The sequence below is a fragment of the Bactrocera neohumeralis genome, chromosome 4 (assembly GCF_024586455.1).
Source record: "Bactrocera neohumeralis isolate Rockhampton chromosome 4, APGP_CSIRO_Bneo_wtdbg2-racon-allhic-juicebox.fasta_v2, whole genome shotgun sequence".
In the NCBI taxonomy this organism is placed as follows: Eukaryota; Metazoa; Arthropoda; class Insecta; order Diptera; family Tephritidae; genus Bactrocera; species Bactrocera neohumeralis.
In genome coordinates this window covers 13,669,384-13,690,993 of record NC_065921.1, presented here as the reverse complement: position 1 = coordinate 13,690,993, position 21,610 = coordinate 13,669,384, and the positions used below count along the sequence as shown (strand labels likewise).

Genomic DNA, 21,610 nt, shown 5'->3' with positions numbered 1-21,610 from the left:
TATTATTCCATTCCATATTATCTCCAGACACAGCTCTCACGTCGTCAACAGACAACACAAAAACACATACTAATTGACATTTTGAGATCAAACCATAACAAGGTTGTACTAACCTCAGAAAAAAAATATATATATGTATGTATGTATATCAATTCAGTTTGCGCGAGTAGTAAATATGGAACAGTCCGGTTCAATTTAGATAGATGCGTCTAAATTTTATAACGTGCAAGATATCAATAGCGACTATTACGAGTGATCCAAGTAGAGGTGCTTTTTTCAATCGCCTTTTTAGACAGATCACGCATGAGTCGTATCAAGCTGTCATGTTAATTTTGTTCAGTATTGTTTGGAATTTCATCACGGAAAGACTTACGTCTGAACAGCGTTTACAAATCGTTCAACTTTATTTAAATTCACGGCCTACTGAGCACCATCACTCATCTTGAGACCCAGCATTCATTATTGGATAATATTCGATCGAAAAGACCACGTCCTGTACCCATTTATGAAAATATAGCAACCGTAGCTGAGAGTGTACACGAAGACCGTAGAGAGTCGATTCGGCGCAGTTCGCAGCAACTCGGACTGATGGATGTGTGTATAAAATCCGACGTTTTCGAGCCAAATTTTGTTCAGAGATGAGGCCCATTTCTGGCTCAATGGATATGTAATATAAGCAAAATTGCCACATTTGGAACGAATAGCAACAAGAAAAGATTCAAGAGCTGCCATTTCATCCAAAAAAAAACATCGGTTTTGGGTCGGTCGATTGGCCACCAAGAACGTGTGATATCACACCATTAAACTTTTTCCTATGGGGATATGTAAAGTTCAAAGTCTATGCAAAGTCTAGCAATCCCGCTTAGATTCAGACCTTGGAGCAAACCATCGCGCTTGTCTTTCGCCAGTTACTGATCGAAATGCTCAAGCGAGTCATCGAAAATTTTATTCAACAGGTGGACCATTTGAGACGTAGCCGCGGCCAAGTTTTTTCTTTAAAAAAGTATGGGACCTTGAAACGGATCACTTTTTATTTAGCATTTTTGGAATATTGGAAACTCGAAATCTCGGAAAAGTATCCTTTCTGAAAGAAAAAATGCGATATTCATCAAAGCAATGCAGCAAGTCACTTTTACATAAACTGGACCTCGAATTGCTCTATATTCACATTATTCTCTGGATTCAATAACTCAATGGGATTTCTCCAAAAAAAAAAGTATTTTTCTATAAAACTGTACGAATAAAGTGGGTACGTCGAAAAATACTTCAACCAAGGTACCACTTATTTACGAGCGTGGTTCAACAATGAATCTCGAGCCTGAAATCAATATTTTGGAAGTTAATCCTGGTTACAAGATAATCTCAACTGTGCATAACCGAAGATATAACACACTTCAAAATCGCTATTATCTTAAAGCGGAGTGTGCACCTAGCTGTGATAATACATGGATATATGTACAAGTATGTATGTATGTTAGGTATGTGAGCTCATATGAGTATTCAATTAATATTCAATCAATGTGACTAGAGCTTGCCACCGCTCAAGCTCCTTAGGGAGTTCACACATTAATTAGAAACTAAAGCAAAGCAATTATTAGCTGATAAGGCTATGAAAATGTAACTGTAAGAACAAGCAGTCCTTTATGCCCTAGGTGTTCACTGAAATCGTATAAAAGCGGCAACTGTGTCAGCAATCGACATCAGTTGCATTCGAGCATCACAGCAAGCAAACTAAAAGCAAACGCATCACTGCCAAAAGCACAAAAAGATCCTAAGCAACCACCACTACATCTACTATTACATATAAAATGCGTTCATTCTGCACTGTATGTTTCGTAGCTTTGATCTTGGCCGTCTGCATGTGCAGCTTCGGCGAGGCGGCCTACCGGAAGCCACCATTCAATGGCAGCATCTTTGGCAAACGCAACTCCTTGGGTAAGTAAAGCTTTTGACTCTGAATTTACATTTTGTTCTCAGGCTATTTAATTTTGCCTCGTCTTCTATTCTTCAGATTATGATAATGCCAAAACTGTCACTGCAATGTGCGAAATTGCATTGGAAGCGTGTCAATCATGGTTTCCACAAGGCGAAAGCAAATAAGCCAACTCCAGGGGTGCGGACCGCATGCTATAAATAAAGCGCCGGAAAACTAACGATATTCTATATTTATGTCTAAAATTAAGTAAAATTATTATAAACGTGGCTTTGAAATATTTATACGCATATGTGTACATAAAAATTAAATAATTTACATACATATATATCAGTAATAATGTTATAAAAAATATTTATTCAATAAAGCAAATGCTCCGTAAAGCAGAAACAAAATTTAGAGAAAGTGGTATTCTTTACTAAGTTATGGTTGTTAGTCTGAATCCTCTTTGTTTTTATGATTTTCTACATTAGGGTTGTTCTTTGTGAAGGAATCGATATCAGTTTATGACTACTTATGTTTAAAAGAACTCAAAAGCGAAAGAATCTCATCCTCTAGATGGCAATGACTAACGACCATGCGATGTTTTGCTAGGAAAAGTTTGGAGTTGACAAGCAAATTTTTCATGTATTTTAATACAATCTTTATTATCTTTACTTCGTTTTTGCAAAAGATTCTGTTCTTTTGATACAAGTCTAGCATTGACATACTTCATACACAAAACATTAGCCGTAATCATTGAGTTGATCCGTAAGAGATATAGAGATCCGCTGCTATCTTTCTGATGAAAACATGACAATTTTCAAACATATGTTTTCTTTAACATATGTACATATGTATGTTATCGTCATTAACAGAGGACGAATTGAAAGAAGAGTTTTCGATGATTTCAAGACCTTCACTGAATGCTTTATGCCTCTCAAACATTTTTGTTCGTGATAAAGTAGACTCCCCAAACATTTTCGCAGCATTTTTAAGGATTCCGTAGCCGTGATGATCGCCAGAGGCAAGCTTCTCGCGTCGCAAACAATCAGCTGTCAAATAGAACTCTTTATTAACCGTCTATCCCTCCGGAACAAATTCATGATGCATCAAAACACGAATATCGAAATAGACAATGATGCCTTGATTTTTAAAAGGCTTTGGCGTGGTTTTATTGCTTTCGGCTCGGATTTTCCCCTCCATTCCACTTATTGTTGACTTGTTTGCATGTAAAATTCATAAACCCGTGTCTCACAGGCAGTTATAATAGTATCCATGAATGTGGAATCAGAATTCGCACAGTCAAGCATGTCCGAAGAGACCTGTTTACGGTACTATTTTTGAAAAAAATTAGCTTTATCGGGACGAGTCGATCAAGAACGTGTTTCATGGATAAAATATCCACCAAAATCATTCGAACGGACTCGCGAGAAATGTCGAGCTCTCTTGCCATCTCTCTAACACTTACCTGACGATTTTTAAGCACCATATCCTTCACTTTTTTAATATTTTCATCGGTTGAAAAGGTCGAAGGTAGTCCGGAACGACTTTGTACCACTCGTAGGCTTGTGTTTTTATAAAACTGAACCACCTTTTCCAACATTTGCATCGATTCAGCACACGGAATTTGATTAGAAATAGAAAATTTTAGACAAATTGTTTGTTTGATATTTTTATCCATTGTAAAAATCGCAACACACTACTGAGGTTTACCGACTTAAGCAGCATATTTGGCATGGTAATTAAGGATAGTTCTACCAACTTAGCAAAATACATTTTTTGTAATAACATTTAGCCGGGAATCTAGTTGCAATTTCCGGGTGCTTTTTTGTTTCTTTTTGTATTTTTTTCAAAAGCCGGATGAAATCCGGGCCAATTCAGGTACGTGGGAATTGTCGTGGGGGTGCTTTTTTGTTACAATGAATAGCGAAATACACTCATATATTGAGTTCAACTCTATACCTTTGTTTGTGTTTTTACATGTAAAAAGAGAGGAAGAGAGCAGAAGCGAGTAGAGGAATGGAGAATCGAAGACAGCTAAGTAAGCTATTTGGTGTACATATATTACAACAGGCTATAATAAGTAGCAATGAACTTCACTCAAAAAAACCAATAATGAAAACCTGACGAAGCTTTATGTTGGTTTGACAGCGCATCTAAGATTCCAACGATCGGGTGTACGTCCATCCAAGAACTTTTAACTCCTCCAGGAATGTTTTCTACTACTACAATAACATAATAATCGAATATTCGTAGCTCCTCCAGTGATACATAACATAATAAACGAATATTCGTAACTGGAACAGACCGGATTTCATTGTCCGATTCAACGAAATCATTTTGGTAGCATTTTCAATCAGATATATATATGTATATTTATTTCCGTAAAAACATAAAGCATACAAACGTACGTATATATGTAAACCAATAACAGAACAGCCATTTTAATTAGCATCAGAAATTGATCATTCATCAGTCCTTTTGATTTTGATTATTGTGTTATATTTGTTACATTATATTTACTGTTTAATGTTTACAAATTGTATACTATCACTTAATATGTCATGAAATATTAAAAAACGATGAATTTTTACATGCCACACAGACACAAAATGCCGAAGAAATCTCGCACGGTTATTTGAATGAAATGAATTTTTATATGAATATAGCGGAGCTTGGAAAACTTGCTCTAACCTAACTATGTAAATATATGTGTACGGATGAGAACGTACATAATTATACTTTTTCCTTATATTGACAAACCCAATCGTGTAAAAAAATATTCAACTTTTCAATTTTATAGTAAATAGTTTGCAAAGCTATGGGCAACAGTTTTAAACTTTTTTTTAGCAATCATTAGCAATTAAATATGTAGCTTTGTAACTTGTACAATTTCAAATAGTAACAGTTAATTTGTAAAGCTATTACAATAATAAAGATCTATGTCAGTTCTATAATTTTCCTATTTTTTAGATTTTTTTTAAACAATTTTAAATTACTATATTAGTTTTAGGATGTGGTTAGTTTTCTTTTTTCTTGTTTTTGTTTTTTTTTTTGTTTTTCTTTTTGTGGGTATAAATGAAAATGTTTGTGCACTATATTGTTAAAAAATACATTCCACACACACATAATGGAAACTAAAGCTACAAAAACTTATTTACTATTACATAATACCCGCTTTCGTTAGCAGCTATATATCGACAATGTTGTTGTTGGCGATCATATTTAACTTCGGCTATTTTCTAGACGTACGTTTACGTTTTGTGCGTAATTCAGCTACATATTTACGCAGATATTTCATATAGTCATTCATGAAAGTAGTGTAGGCCTGCAAAGCATAAGTGGAGGGTTTTAAAATGCAACATAATAGTGTAGATGGATAATAGTTCAAAGGTTTAGCAGACTTACAGTGTCTAAAACATAACGTGGTATGTAACCCTTTAAGTCCAAGCACAGAATCCAGTCGAATATGCAAGCATCCGATTTACCAGCAATCTCATGAAGTGCAAAACCGGCCACAATATTTTCACCACTTTGATAGATCGAAAATTACAAGAGAATATAAAAATGGATTGTAATTTTGGAAATTTTTTTTTCATCACAAAAAACATTTTAAAATTTTTTTCTTACTCACCGTACATACTTAGTGGTGGGCGGCACTGGCGCATAATCAATACTAATGGCCGCACTTAAATATACTTTATTTTTGCTGCCCTTCGCCCCCAGCGCACCGCTTACGGCTGCGCCATCGCCAGTATCACCACTTTCCTGTTGTGCAGTTTGCATTTCCGCACGTGCCTCTTTCTGCACCAGACGCGTCAAATCATCAACATTGTCATGCGCATCCTCGAATGTGTCCTCTTCGAATGGTGGCGGTTCATCAGGATCAATACGCACAATCGTGCTGAAATCTTTAGCACCCAAACTTTTACTTAATGTTTTAAAAGCAGGACCACCACGTCCACTGCGATTTTCTTCATCACCGCCAGCGCTTTCATGCAACCCCTTTACACTGCCGCTGCTGGAGAATTTCGCACGATTGCTTTCGACACTGCTGGGTTGTGTAGTCGTTACAGAGTCATCATCGGAGACGGTGGAAACACTAGCCGGACCAGCCGTATCACTGCCACTGTCGGCTTCTTCATCATTATCGGATTCCTCACACATTCTGCCATTACGGAAGAGTCGCCAACAACGCAAATTAATGAAATCGCGACTCTTTACCATACCACCGCCACCGCCCACACTGGCTTGGTATGTAATATCTGTGTAGGAGTTGATTTTCTGCAGAAAGTAATTATTGTTATGTTTATATCGTATATACGAGTTATGTATAGAATATAGAAATACACTTACATGCACAATTTTCGATTCCAGTAAAGTCGGATTCCACTTAGGCACACTTTCAATTCTATAGAAGAGTTCTTCCAGCAGTGCCTTGGCTGGATACTTGATACGTCCCTTAAGAAATATTCAAATTATTATAATTTTATATATTAAATAGCGGTAAAATACGAATGATAATAAATGTATTTCCATTAGGGTTGCAACAAATGCATTAAATAAATCATTAAATTAACATTTGATTTTTTTTTATTTGTAGTCCCGCATATCTTAATTAAAAATAGTTTTTAATTTCAAATAATTGATTAAATATTTGCATTGCCAATTTCCGTTATAATTAAAAACAAAAAAAAAATTTAATTAAAGAACGAAATTAATTCAATTTAAACACGCTTTTTATGTTATTTTTTATTTAATTGCTTTTAATTGTAGTACTTCAGTAAAAAAATTTTACTTTCTTTTTTCCCTTTCCATTTCATTTTGCAATATGAAAGTTACTCCAATTTTTAAATAAGAAAAAAATTTCTCAATTTCTAATCAAATTAATTTTTTTTTATTATTAGATTAAAAAATCAAATTTTCCATTTTAATATCAAACATTTTGAATAAAAAATTAAATTTTCAGTATTTAATCACAAAATTGTTGGATTAAAAATTGGATTGAGAAGTTAATTTTCAGAAATTTGAAGTATGTTAGGACTAAAAATTAAAATTTCAAAATTGTAATTAAAAATTTTAATTATTATTAGCATAACCCTGATTACTACATTATGCAACTACAAAAAAAGTTAAAATTTCGTTCTAAAAACTTACTGTGAGTCGGTAAATTTTTCCCAGCTTCTCACGTTGAGTACTACGTATGGTATCACCTTTGCTCGTCACCTTTTCCACTTTCCAATCGGGCGATTCGAAAAGTTCGTACGCTCTACGCACACAATCCAAAGCCATTTGATGATATTCTTCATCCTGTATGAGAAAATTTTTATGAAATTATAATCTGATATGAAAATATAATCTTCAACTTTGGATTTAGAGTGTTAACCTGTTGCATGTTAACAGAGTTTTGAGAAAATTGTCGTTTTATGACTTCAATGCCAAAGCCACAAACGACATTTGGTGTAGGTTTAAAAAGAAACTTCATTTTATATGTAATTGAAAATGTAAATATTTGAATATTTTCTGCGTTCACAACTTCAATGCGAATTTTATATTTGAATATCCCTAATTTGAAATGCAACTGAATTTTAATGCCTGACTTTAGGAATTTATAGTCGCTTACTGATTAGTTGGAATAAATCAGAGCACTTTGCTATTCTAAGAAGTAGAATTATACAAGCGAAAAGAGAACGATATGTACGGTGTACATATGTGCAAGCTATGCAAATCCGATGGGCAAAACAAAGAGCTAATTGATGCCGTTATTACAGTCAACATCAATGCTGGTATTGACCTTGAAGCAATTGAACTATCAAGTAGTTCGATAGTGAATTTAAAATTTTACTTTAGGCATATGTATGTATGTGTGTATGTAAAGTATATGCATAGTAAGAATATACGACGCCCACACAACTCTCACAAAGTCTTACAAACTTACCTGTTCATCGTCGTCGTCATCACTGTTGTGCACTGTTTCTAGTGGTGAATAAAAAATACTCTCCGGCACATTGCGACCCGGTTGGGAAGCCAGAAATGGTGCCATCATCGGCGAACGCTGTTCTGGAGTTGTTATTGCTGCAGCGAAAAAAATTAAAATTAGTATAATTATTATATAACAAATATATAAAAATATGTATTTTTTGCACTTACAGGAAAAATAGCTGCGCGCGTGGCGCTCTTGCGGTATAACGCGACAATCCAGAAACCAAGCCTCTCCCCAAGCCAATACAAATGATGTTATAATCAGTATCACCTCGAAAACCTGTTGGCGCGAATCAACCCACTGCAAAAGTGTGCATGCATGTAAGTATTTAATATTCATTTTATTAATTACAGTTATAAAATATAATATGCGCAAAAACTGAATGTTTGACTCACATCGTAAACGAAGACTTTGGAGATTAAAAATAGGCATGAACCACTCGTAGATAACTGCAATACACAAGTGAAATAAGTTACAAGTTAAATGAATTATGGAAAATATCTTAGCGATATACTCGTTATGATGTGCATATACACTTGGATGTATGTATGGTTGTATGTATTCCTTTTCCTTAGTGCATTTATATACTGATAAATGTTAGATGTTATGCATATGTATGTTTGTATGTATGTATGTATGTACATTCGTAGGGTGATCAGAAAAAGCAACTTTATTATGTATGTGTATATTTTATAATGTGAATAAAATCACGCTCGCAGTAAATAAAAAAATTTAAAAAACAAAACACAAGAAAAAACGATAACTTTAGTTGCACTAAATCTATATTACCGTGTTTTTCTTATAGCATAAAAGTTCTAAATTGAAATTTAAACTGGCCGATATGGCATCTATATGCTATAGGGCTCTCCACTGAACAATTTGTTCAGAAGATTACTTGAAGATATCTTAACAATTAAAAGAGTTTTCATCCAAGAACTACTTAGTGGCAAACTTAATATACCCTGATCTGGGTATATTGAAACAAGTTTCTTAAACTGTGACTTCTTTTAATACAAAGTAGTTCTTTAAATATAATTTCCTATGCGCTTAGCCACACAACCAATTTTCCTGACGTTATAATAAATTCAACTGAATTCATATAAAAAAGTTAATAATAAAATATTTAGGAAATACAATTATTGTATAACTTTAACTATAACATTCATATGTATACTATAACATACATACATATGTATACTTTGAGGTTTACTCACTGCAATTATAATCCAATGGTTTATGTACATTAACGCATAGAAAAATGTGAGTACTACAAAACGGCATATGGCGGCTCCGACTACATCGAATAACGACGTGCCAAACGTGTAATGGACGATTTGTTTCTGAAATGCTTGAAATATATTGTCTCCATTGATCTGAAATAAAGCACATGGATATTAATGGTTATTTATCTTCTTAATTTCTAATAAACCATCTTACCATTATGCATATTAACCACAGTAACGATACGAAAAACAAGTCGAACAGCACGAAGAGACAGAAAAACCGACGTACCACGGACATGCGTCCATCCTGCATATAACCGCCGAGAAATTCTTCGGTGATCAAATTGATGGAATGTGTACGTGCTGGAAATAAATTAACTTCAGTATTCTTTTTTTAGTTTTTCAAATAGAATATAATATTGATGGAAAATCCCATTAAAAACCTCAACTATAAAATAAATGTTTAATGACTTCATTTTTTCAGATAATAATTTTGTAGTTGAATCCTAAGACGTTTAAAAATAAACATTTTTAAAATACTTACACATATCATAATTGGGGGACATTGGCCCACTCATTGTACTGCGGTAGGCCATAGGGTGTCTAGAGCTTGTTATCAGCAATTCAGCAGCTGATCGTATTTCATCGGCATCACTAACTGACATAATCTACATTTACTAGTGCTTATATAGCCGTATGTGATTTTCAATATGAATTGGGTATGTAAAAAATTAATAACTATAATAACTTTTGATACATACTTCACTGTTCCTGAAAATACAAATTTAAGCAATTATAAGATGCAATATAAGTTATTGTTTATATTTTTATACTATTTGGTATAATGCTATAGTTTTTTAAATCCAGTAAAATCGCTATAAAGAATTATATGAACAAATACAAATCCTCATTGCGGACGAAGTTGTTTAATGCCGATTTCGGTCAATACATACATATCATATTTTATGCAAATATAAACAATCATGACAAATTTAATGCAGCTAAGTACGCTGAAGAAATGTTAAGCATTTAATAGCTATATTGTACCTTCCTGCTCAATGTGTTTATTTTATTTACTTTTTTCTGTACGAGCACTGATAAGCATAATTTCACTATATTTTGCCACCGACATATACATACATACATATGTTCCATGACGTAGTAGGAAACTGACTCATTTTTATTTGTTTGAGTGTAGTCTAGTAGGTCAAAAAGATGGATCAAAGTAATACTCCTATTTCACTCTAATGTATATATATTAATTGTTTATTCAATTGTGTCTTTAGAAATTCCAAACCATAGTATATATACATACATATATAAGCACTATTGTGGAAAAATAAACATAGAGCACAGTTTCAGTGACATTTCATTTGCATATATTATGGAAAAGAGATTACCTACCACCAATTTATCGGGTAAAACTGCAGATATTTTAGGATAAATATAATATAACTTTTGTTCCTTAGAATGTGTTACCTAGTATCAATTAATATGCACATCTGCAAATATTTCACAAAATAACTTTCAACTTCAACCACTCAAAATAAATTAATACCAACAAAGAAAAAGCACAAATGTCAAATTTCTCGTTTTCGCAAATTCTCTTCAAACGTCTAAAAGGTATGTTCAGTGAAAGTCAGCAAAATAGGCTGAAATGCACTTTTGAGTTGCATTTTTTTATTTACCTTCTTTCTTAACCCTTATAAGTAATAATAAATATTTATTAACACCTTTTAGAATTTTTTGTATTTTCTTTAAAGTACAAATTATAATTAATGTATATGATGTACATATATGATATTAATGCAGAAAACCAGAGTTTAAAATTTTTCAATATATCACAATATTACTTCATAAAACTTTTAATTATTTTTACTTATTTTGCTGCCCTTTATTTTTTATTTAAATGAATTTATTATAAATACTTTGAACCTTTAGGCAGTTTATTAATCGTAGCTAAGAGCTCGCTTCCAATTGCAGAAAACTTTCATTATTAGTCTCATCGAGGAAGAGTAATTTGAAAATATCATTAAAGAAATCTGGATAGTAATCACATGCACGCTTACAATCCGGTGTCCAATTGATCTCCAACAATTTGGGTGTCATTTGACATGTTTTATCTTCATCTGTTTTTTCCCATTCAAGCATTATGTCGGCGGCATAAAGTGCACGAGATTGCTGACAAGGCGGTATACCACATGGAGGCGGGCGCTTGGATGCACAAGTTAGTATCTCATGTAACATCAAACATATGTCCTTTTGAATTGTTGACCAATCATGTCTTGGATACTGCTCCTTCCAATAACCCAAGAAATCTTCACATTTTATGTGTCGCAACTCTGCCTCTTCATGATAATTCATTACAGTGAAGTGTTGTTCATAGTCATCGAAGTTATTTAGACTAAATGACTTATTAGCAAATCGTAGAAAGAATTTTCTATGTATGTAAGCTTCCAGTGGTTGAAAACTCTTAACCAATATCACATAGCGTATATCAAATTTAACCTTTAAAAAATGTGGAAGTTAACAGTTTTGTAAAGAAATTGAGTTATATGCAATACAATTTTACCTCAGCGTCTAGTTCAGTACGTTTAAATAATACCGGCCGTTCGATATATTTTTGGGCGACTTTCGGTCCAGTTATCGGCAGTCGTACAATTTGTACAATATTGTCCGTTATGTCGGTGTCCATTCCACGCGCTAAATTCCATGGTTTCACAATCCAGTGATTATCAAGACCCCTTGCAATACGATGTTGATAATATGATGCAAATTGTAGCAATTCCGTCTTTAGGTTAAATGTTGTTGGCAGCCAGCGAGGATATGTCTCCAATGTAGAAGGATTGTGATGTTCCTGTGCTGCACGCCTCCCCGTAATTGCCAGTAAATCTTTGATTGTCAGAACATATTCATAAGGGAATTGATTTATAAACTTGTTCGGCGTATTAAGGGCTAATTCCGCAAAGTCCTTATAGTGATGTGTCAACCAAAGCACATCAGCTTCGGATTGATTGCCAACTAATTGAAAACAAGGATCAGTCAGATGTGCGCTTAACACTTCATATTCACTATAAACCTTTAGTGGTTGATTACGATTTACTTGAGGTTTTAATAGAGCAGTGTCTCCTTCAGGGAACGTTTCAGGTATATGACCAGTGGAAAAGTATTCTGAATCAGGTTCAACTTGCATAAAAGAGTTTTCACGTAGATCAGTAGCACGCCATGGCAATAATAGAGCTTCGCGTTCTGCTTTATCCCTGCTCACATATTCTACAAAATCACGCGTTACATATTCTTCATAAGCACAATCACGTATAGGAAAAAGTAGGCTATACGTTGTTTGGTTATTTAGGTATAGAAACGGAACTACACGAAAATTAGGATCATCCGAGTGGCTTACGGCGGAACCAACTTCATCCATCACATACCAAATAGGAAGTCGTTCTTCATCAGATAGACCATTACTGGCAATAGTATATGAAAGACAGTAACGCCACATTTTAACCAAGACTTGATCAATGCGATCTTCGTCATCAATATCGACACCCATTATGGCACACATACGATCCGTTAACTGTTCATGTTGTGTTAGTTGCTGTCTAGCCATATTCATACGGAATGTCCAGGCGTGATCAATGAGATATATAGCATCTGGATCCGCGGCCTTAATTCCACCTTCACGAGCTACCGTAAGGGCAAACATTGGACGTGGTTCCTCTGCGACTGGCGTTGTAATGCTGTTTGCACTAACAACTGGTGCTTCTGAGCCATTTTCTTCATCTCCATCGTAATCAATCAACAATAATTGTAGCGATATGCCGGCATCAAAAATTTCCTTTACTAATTTACGATGCAAGGATTTCCAAAAATGTTGTGGCACACCAGACGATTCCAATTGTGGTTTATGATGGGCCACGAATTGTGTGAACAAATTAACACCATCCATTTGTATTTACAATAATATACAATATAATAGTAAGCAGTAGTACGTGAATTTCACTGACCGGCGACCAGTGTGGTATATGCTGTTATCAAAAGAAATTTGTTAGGTTATATTAAGGTTACCAGCCATGTTTTCTGTGAAATTGATAAACTAAATACAATTGTACAATTAAACAATTAATTTTTTGTAAATAAAGAATTATTGAATAGTACATTTATACTTAAATATGCATAAATATCTTAAAAGGAGTTGGTTTTGAAACTTTAATTTGAAAGTTATTATTTCTGAACGTTAATTTAAGATTTTAAAGGAGGAAGTAAATATCAATTTAGGAGTTTTACTTACAGTAACGCAAAAAACACAACAATTTAAATAAATATATTAACGAAAAGTGTGATAAAAATAACTTAATAACAAAAAAACGTTAACTTCAGTTGCACCGAAGTTGTAATACCCTTCACAAGTAAAAAATTTTCCATACAAAAACTAGAATTTGATCAGTCTGTTTGTATGTCAGCTATATGATACAGTGGTCCGAACTGAGCAATTCCTTCGGAGATTGGACCATTGTCTTTAACAATAATCCCTGTCAAATAACATGGAGGTACCTCGTGAAATAAAAAAGTTGTCCACACAAGGATTTCATCGTAAGTCACCTCCTCGAAAGCTGCTCCACTTTTAAGTCTTCAACTAAATACATTAGCATAAATCAAATATTCACGTTCTCAAATCTTTTATTATTAAAATTACATTTATGTATAGTTTTTTCTTCGAATTTATTATTATATGTAATACACTACGATTTAAATTATAAAAAGAGAACAAGTTTTTGTTTCGCCAACCAACGCGTTCATTCGAATTATATTAACTCATTTAACACTAAACATATCTACGCATAAGCATCTACTTACTTCCCCCCACTTATTTCACATTCAAAATTTTAAAAAATATCTTTTTTTCGCAAATTTTCTAGCATGTCGTTTGTATAATTACAACTTCTCTGCACTGCACTAAAGTTAGATTTCAAGAGAAGCCAATAGCAACAGGTGTATACATGTGTCTATCTGGGAACATACATAAGAAATTACTTAATTTTAATCGATATTTATATCAAACACAGTTGCATTATGCAAGAAGTTATAAAAGAAAACTAATAGATATATGTTTGTAATTCAATTATTTATACGTCGAACGGACACTGCTTCTTGGGGTTTAACTTCCGCTTCTTTTCTGCATATTCGTATATTGTGCAAATCAGTCCTTACTCACAGATCCAAACTAAGCTAGAGCATAGAACTTTGTTGCACACCTAGCTCGATTGAAAATTGTTATATTGAATTCATTTAGGCCGGAGACGGAGATGCTTCCATTATACGTAAACAAAGAGGTTGGAACTGTTCGTAAAGCAAAATATGATGTGTATAAACGCTCATGTTGATGCTTTGATTTTTTTTTTCAATTTCAAATGAAATAGAGTATACTCGTAAAATGGGTATCATGGAAAATGGGCGTGCTTCTGAACGTTTCCAACAGCTGTAAGTAGCCTTATAAATTATAATTTATGCAACGTAATTATATTGATTTTGATTATCTTTATCGCGCTCCATGTAATCGCGATCTATAAGTGATTCAATCCGTTTCTTCAAATCAGCAGGCTGGAGAGATGTAGACATAAAAAAGATTTATTGAGAAGTGGTCATAGACAAATAGCTATGAATAGTATTTTAACCGAAAGTTTTCTTATTACCTTAACGGGAAACGTAAGTTGATTGAAAAGTTCACCGATTAGTAAGTTATGACTAAGCGTTTTACGCATTTTCATTATCCTCACAATGGCTGCATCAATTTGGTACTGTCGATCTTGGAATACACGTTCCTCTGTAGCTTTTTGCTCCTCCGTCTAAAATTAAAAATAGCAATAAATAACAAAATAATTGTTTTATCAAACATAAAAAATCTGTCATACCGTTTCTTTCATTTGAATTTGATTAATTTTGATACGGAACAATTTATTGGTAAATTCGTTATTATACTGGAACAAATCTTTATTCTCAACCTCACGGCCCTTTGGTGTTTTAGTAATAACACGCGCGCGTCCGCAAGCTAATGACTGTAATGTTCTACGTAGCTCGCCATCCTTTAAAAGGAAAAACATATTTTACCTTCCACTAGACAATAAAAATGTGTGAGTGTTACCTCAATATTTGTAGCAGCAACGATCTCTTCGAAACTTAATGCGTTTTTGTCATTGAACAGTAACAGCACAAGCCCTTGAAACAATGAAACCAGCAATTCTTTAGGCCCCTTTTTAAACAGAAAAGAGAAAACTAATTATTGTTACACATTTAATAAAGCATCGCATACCGCATCAAACTGAGCTTTGAGCACACAATTGCCTAGTGTAGGCTGCCATTGCAGCTTTCTACCACTGTGCTTAGCCAAGTAAAATTTATTGAAAACTTGTTGCGGCTTCACAAGTTGTGGTGGCATAGTGACTTCTGTTAGCGGGTATGTAGGCCAATAGCCCATGGTAAGAATATTAACAGTCAAATCCATACTTGTTATTTCGCGATCCATATTTGCGACATATTGCTTAAAAGCAATATTAATATCTCGGCTCAGTTCCATATCCTTGAACATGCCTTCCAATTTTGAAGTGAATCCACCACCACATTCTTGCTTCAATTTGGACAACATACTCTTTTCCGCATCCACCGATGCAGACTTTCCCACAAGTAAGCGTTTGGCCAAATCCTAAAAATTATATTAATAAAATAAGGAATCCATAAGCCTTGTTGGTTGTGTTTATTTACCTTCTTATAAAATGCCTCGAATACATCTTTGCCGTGAATAAATCGAAATAGCACCATGATTTTGTCAAGTATCTGTTCCAACTCTTCTTCGGTGGCTTCTTTATTTCCAGCACGCAGCTTCATATCCACATATTTGGCTAATGTTAGTAGCATTATTAGTATTGTGGGTATTTATAGTTTTATTACTTGTAAATAATTATCGCCCTCAAACATACCTATTAATTCGGCTGGTTTATTGGCGCGCTGATTTATGAAGAACTCAAAAGCTTCTCGCAAGGAATTCGTGAATTTTTCATTGTGTTCAAAGCAATTGCGCACAATCACATCCATCTTGTCTTTAAAGTCCAATAAATCCTGCACCATACTTTTATCCTTTTCTGGATCAATGACAATAGTGCGTCCTTTTTTCTACAAAAATCAAATGTATCAATTTAATAGACAACTGTAAAATTTTAATAATTTAAAGATCTACCTTAATAAAGCCATTGAAGTTGCCACACAGTTCGGCGGTACCGTTTTTGACTCGACTTAAAAGGCTGTACAAGAGCGTGAGATCACTCAGTCTATTCTCCTCCAGTAGTGTGTCCAGACCTTTTTGTAAGATGTGTGTGAGGTGTTCAGCGAGTAACTCCTTTTCTACAGTATAAATCAATGGATATCTGAAATATTTGCAATAACAAATCAAGCTCAACATTTTCAAAAACAATCACACAATTTACTTAGTACTAGAGTCTAGATAGTGCAAAAGACGTTCGTTTTCCTCGGCTAATCGTTTGTCGACATGGCGCAGATATTCGGGCACATCAAGTTCTTGCATTTTACGTTGTCCCTCGGCTTGGTATAATTGTTTTGTTGCAATCAGGAATTTATCTTCGAATGCGCTAATATAAATTTGTAAATCACATAACATTCTAACAAGACTCTTGAGCAATCCCCTATCTATCGCATCGCCTGTTCGCTCTTTTTCGATTAACATAAGTATACCTTCCACCGTACGTTTTTGCACTTGATCGTTCATGGCTATATGAGTACGAAAAAGATCCAGACCCATGTCCCTATTGGTCAGAAATATAAAGAAATTATAAATGCATAATAATTTTCAATTTATTTTGCAACTCACCAAATTGAATGTACGGTAGGATTCTGTAAAACATATGTCCGATCCAAATATAAAAATATACTGCGCATCATAATCATTTGCTGACAAAACGACAGCCACCAACCATTTATCTTTTTTAAGAATACCTAACAAGCCAAAATGTTACAAAAAATTAATAAAAAATTTAATTAATAATAACATTCTATATTTACCAATTTGTCCATGCTTCCCCCTGTAAAGGATTCGACATTACGTTTCACATGAGCTTCAGTAAGTTCTCTAAGTTTTCCATATAACTGCGCGTCCATCCTATGGCTGCACATATTTTCTACAGCTTGATAAAGTTCTTCCAATGAGTACCTAATTGGCTTTGATTGTTGAATTGCAACAACTGCTTCCTGCAATTTTTCACATGTATGTTCCGAATAATTGTCCGGCAGTGTAGGTTTCACTATTTATATAAACAAAAATAGTTTGTATTTATGAGCATCAAAATATTTTTAATTTTCATTAACTTACCTTTGAAGTTTTTTATTACAATTTTTTTAACATCTCCCGGTTTCGAGGCATTATTTGCGCCCATCTTATTGAAGTACGCTGAGGTAGTTGTGGCTGAACGGTGATCGTTCATATGTGCCCCATCTAACATCGAAAAATTGGCACGTCTTTCACCATTTGTATTGTTACCGATGCCATAATTGCTATTACTATTGTTCATGTTGAACGGTAGTTGTGAAGTTGACGTTGCCGAAGGTTGATTCAAATTTTGTCCCAAAGCACAACGAGCCGACGTGGAGGGACTATAAAAATGACTGTCTCCTTGTTTTCTTAAACGATTGCTTGTGTAATTCTCAGTATCCTGCAATTGGTCATTTGTGTCCATAAGTTTGTATTTTTTAGCGGCGCTCATAGTTCGCTCTCCGCACTGCACCAGCGGCGCTAATGGTGACGGCGGTATTTACAGCCCTACTATTACTGTTTGCTTTATTCAAGAAACTATCACCACTTTAAATACAAGTCAAATAAAGCTCTGGACACGAAAAAAAAACCTGGAAATATTATTATAGATTATAAATAAAAAAACAGTATGAAATCAAATGTAATATAAACAATTTTTACATCATATCGAAACGATGTAAAGTTGCCTGGGTTACAAATAATTTTATTTCATTTGCTTCCGCATTGGCGAATTTTTCTCACCTTCGATATAACTTTACGCTTCTACTACTACTCTGACGTTCGCAAATGGATGGTGGTACTTCAGCTGGATGCCTGATTGCCGTCGTATATCGTACGGACTACCACCCTAACAGTTTTTTTCATATGCAAAACGTGCTGCAAAATTTTATAATACCGCACTGAATACTGTAAACACACTTCAAAATCTTTCAGATTAATTTAAACCATATACAAAACATCTATTATTTATATTATAATGCCGAAAATCCAATTGTAAAATATGTCTTTATTTTCTTTCAATCACTACCGCTGCTGGTGCTGCTGCTGCTGCTTTTGATGTCGATGCTATCGCTGCCAGACCCACAAAACTAGGCACAATACTCAATTTTATGTAATACATGCAATGACATTTGAAAATAAAAATTTATTTAAAATGGAAGATAATTTGTTAAAGCGTGCTACTACCGCTTATTGTACTACATGTCATTATACTTAAAATGATTGATTCTTTTTCGGTTTGAATGTTAAGGTCATATTGGAAAATTCATTATTCTAATTGGATGGCAGCATAATAATGTTTATGACTGGAGTGGCGCGGCATTGGTTCTTCTTCTTCTTCTTAACTACAGACACCTTTCAGCTGACGTTCTTTAATAGTGCTGATAAACGTTTTTTTTTTATTCAAATTATAAAATGCTATTTGTTTATAAAAAATATAAATTAATGGTTTCATTAGTTTTAATCAATAGTATCTCATATATTATGCGATACATAATAGTATCGCATATTATGTTGTAATTTGTTAAACCAAAAATCATATAGATACGAAAAAAAACATTTAAGCGAACTTTATAATTTATAAATAACAAAACATTATTTTCAAATTTGTAATAAATTATTAAATGGTATGCCCCCTTAAGCCCACTACTTGCAATAAAACACGAGTTCATTCAGATCATGATAATTCAACCATTTGTTTATTTAATTTTTTGTTCATATCCATGTGTACTTTAACTTTATTCTCATATAACTTTACCACAGCTAGTAACTATTAGAAACTATTCAAAGGGCAAGGAAAATATATACAAATATATGTGTACACTTAAATGTTGGTTTAACCTCCTAACAATTTTTTTGGACATCGAACAACTTACTTCTTCTACATTTATTCAATAATTAAAAAATAAAACTGATAATAAATATAGAATACATTACTGAATATAGTGTGAGTATGACTTTGGGATAAATATACAAACATGCAGGCAACACAATAACAACCTTTAATTATAATATTATCTTTGTGACATAATAAACAGTGTACTTAGTTGTCATTGTGTAGGCTTTGCTTAGTAAAATATATAAATATATTATTGATCTATTAAAATATAAATTAAATAATTATATAATGATACTTTTAGTTTATCGTTTTGTATACAGACAGTAACTTTGAAGATTTCATTTTTTGATAGTCGCTATAATATAATAGTGCTAATAGTAATGATTACAGTTGATGAATACTGAAGCGAGTATAAGTATAAAACACATTCTGTCGATATGTACATATACATACGTACCTACAAATGCAAGGAATATGAAAAGGAAATATGCGTTGATAAAATATGAATTATGAAGAATAAAACGCATAAAACCAGTAGAACTTAAAAACGACGCTGACAACCTAAGTAAAATATAGTACAAAAGTTTTGTTTCAAAACCATTTAGATAAAAAAAATATAAAGCATATAAAGGTAAATCATATACATGAGATGCATTATGCAGATAAAAAATTATAAATATACATATGTATGTAAATAGGACCTAAATCATAATTATTTTACAATCTATAGTTTTCTACAAATATCTTTACAATTTCGATACACAACTGTAGGTACAACAGTTTTGATTTGATTTTTTATATGTATTTGTTTCTAATCGCTAATACTTTACAATTAAAGATAAATTTTCCTTTACTTTTGCATGTTTTAACGTTGGAAATAACTTTGTTATATACTATGAATACATAATGTTTTTATTTTTTTTTATTAATTATATAAACTTTTCTGTAAGCTTTGACTTTATTAACATATGCATTCCTTTGATTTAATTTAGTTGTGTAAGCAGTACTAAAACATTTTATTTTTATAATAATGAAGTATGTGATACTAGGCTGCAAAAGTCATACCAACTTGTATTTATATTGAGGACTTGCAATACGTGTTAACTCCTCCTGTTTTGTTAAGCAATGAAATTACTTTTTTATCATTTTTATTTTAATTATAAATTTTTTTCTTGCTATGGCAGCACAATAATATTAGACACTCTGCAGACAAGCTTATACATTTCTTTGATAACAGCGACAATGTACAATAAGAATCAACATGAATGCTAACAGATGCAATAAATTTGCTTTTTAGTATCTTTAAACATTTATTTCAAAATTCTTTGTTGACACGTATAAATATTGGTTAAATGTTTCTTATAAACATGCACGACTTTTATATTCTAATGTTTCACATATAATGTAAATATTTACGAAATAAAATTGCGAATATGAATACTGCAAGATTCTTGCTGATAAACTGAATGACTTTTAATACATGATTTTCAGTATGTCGATATGTTTTGAGTCTAAAATTTATTGGAAAATCGAGCATTATTTTTTCTAATTCGTCGTAAATACGAATTTCTATTTAACTTCAATTAAAAATTTTAACCAATTTAAAAAATATATAACTAATTCAACTATTTCAAATTCGCTCTTAGGCATTCTTTCGTAAGACAAAATTAAATGTGTCGCATGCATGAATAAATAGCCGCACATATATTCAATAATCAACACTTGCATCACCATCATGGAAATTTTAATAGGTATTTTATATTTTATAGCTGTAAACACTATCGCAAATAATGCATTCCTTATTGCATCATGAATAAATCTATGAGTATATATTTATTATTATTAGCATATCACCAGGACAATAGTATATAAAGCAAATGGTAGTAGTAGCATTTTCTTTATCATCTAGCAAAGAAATATTTAAAGTTTTTCATTGTTTTCATATTACATTTAGTATACAGTTATAATACGTTTTGGTCTGTGCGTCATTATTACTTAGGTTTACCGCAATTTGCTTTTCCTTTCGCTTCACTTTTACACTGAGTAAGTCGTTGGGATAATGCGTGGCATTCCTTTGCGATATATTATCCATCGCCATCATTGTATACCTATTATGCCATTTAATCAGGTAGCATATGCACAAAACTGACTGGAAACATGCCATGCCGTGAGGGATCACCCTCAATCACACCTTCCATCCAATTTTCATCATCTGTGCGTTCGTTAAGCACGATTAATATCTCCCCTTCCTTGAATTCTAGCTCATCATCATTATCAGCAGCGCAATCATACAAAGCGCGACAGCGACGGTGTCCATTCTGTTTGTTAGAGAGTT

At 33.1% G+C, this 21,610-nt stretch overlaps 5 protein-coding genes across 11 annotated transcripts in view; 1 reads left to right on the top strand and 4 right to left on the bottom strand.

Annotated features, from left to right (window-relative positions):
• The first annotated feature begins 1,690 nt into the window (after positions 1–1,690).
• LOC126755027 (neuropeptide SIFamide) lies at positions 1,691–2,316 on the top strand. Its single transcript, XM_050467293.1, has 2 exons — positions 1,691–1,935; positions 2,012–2,316. The coding sequence occupies exons 1-2, from the start codon at positions 1,809–1,811 to the stop codon at positions 2,098–2,100; spliced, it is 216 nt and encodes a 71-aa protein (XP_050323250.1). The 5' UTR covers positions 1,691–1,808; the 3' UTR covers positions 2,101–2,316.
• Positions 2,317–4,264: 1,948 nt separating this feature from the next.
• LOC126755019 (steroidogenic acute regulatory protein-like) lies at positions 4,265–10,695 on the bottom strand. Its single transcript, XM_050467277.1, has 12 exons — positions 10,526–10,695; positions 9,666–9,892; positions 9,336–9,484; positions 9,113–9,271; positions 8,294–8,347; positions 8,066–8,198; positions 7,854–7,990; positions 7,073–7,225; positions 6,272–6,376; positions 5,550–6,199; positions 5,324–5,447; positions 4,265–5,243 (listed from the first exon to the last, which is right to left on the bottom strand). The coding sequence occupies exons 2-12, from the start codon at positions 9,784–9,786 to the stop codon at positions 5,151–5,153; spliced, it is 1,878 nt and encodes a 625-aa protein (XP_050323234.1). The 5' UTR covers positions 9,787–9,892; positions 10,526–10,695; the 3' UTR covers positions 4,265–5,150.
• A 57-nt stretch (positions 10,696–10,752) lies between these two features.
• On the bottom strand, positions 10,753–13,145 carry LOC126755018 (tubulin--tyrosine ligase-like protein 12). The gene is made up of 2 exons (XM_050467276.1): positions 11,694–13,145; positions 10,753–11,629 (listed from the first exon to the last, which is right to left on the bottom strand). Exons 1-2 carry the CDS (start codon positions 13,068–13,070, stop codon positions 11,081–11,083), a joined length of 1,926 nt encoding a protein of 641 aa, XP_050323233.1. The 5' UTR covers positions 13,071–13,145; the 3' UTR covers positions 10,753–11,080.
• Positions 13,146–13,783: 638 nt separating this feature from the next.
• Positions 13,784–18,502, bottom strand: LOC126755356 (cullin-4A). Its single transcript, XM_050467867.1, has 13 exons — positions 18,180–18,502; positions 17,499–18,028; positions 17,192–17,430; positions 17,001–17,125; positions 16,600–16,935; positions 16,353–16,539; positions 16,096–16,288; positions 15,881–16,017; positions 15,432–15,821; positions 15,264–15,371; positions 15,034–15,204; positions 14,815–14,967; positions 13,784–14,722 (listed from the first exon to the last, which is right to left on the bottom strand). The coding sequence occupies exons 2-13, from the start codon at positions 17,887–17,889 to the stop codon at positions 14,627–14,629; spliced, it is 2,526 nt and encodes an 841-aa protein (XP_050323824.1). The 5' UTR covers positions 17,890–18,028; positions 18,180–18,502; the 3' UTR covers positions 13,784–14,626.
• Positions 18,503–19,107: 605 nt separating this feature from the next.
• The window catches only part of LOC126754437 (arfGAP with SH3 domain, ANK repeat and PH domain-containing protein), a 29,027-nt gene continuing 26,524 nt past the window's right edge, over positions 19,108–21,610 (bottom strand). For all 7 annotated transcript variants that reach the window (XM_050466389.1, XM_050466395.1, XM_050466391.1 and 4 more), the window contains one exon: positions 19,108–21,593. In XM_050466389.1, the coding sequence (XP_050322346.1) occupies positions 21,396–21,593 (198 nt within the window). In that variant the 3' untranslated portion in view covers positions 19,108–21,395. The remainder of the gene's footprint in view (positions 21,594–21,610) is intronic.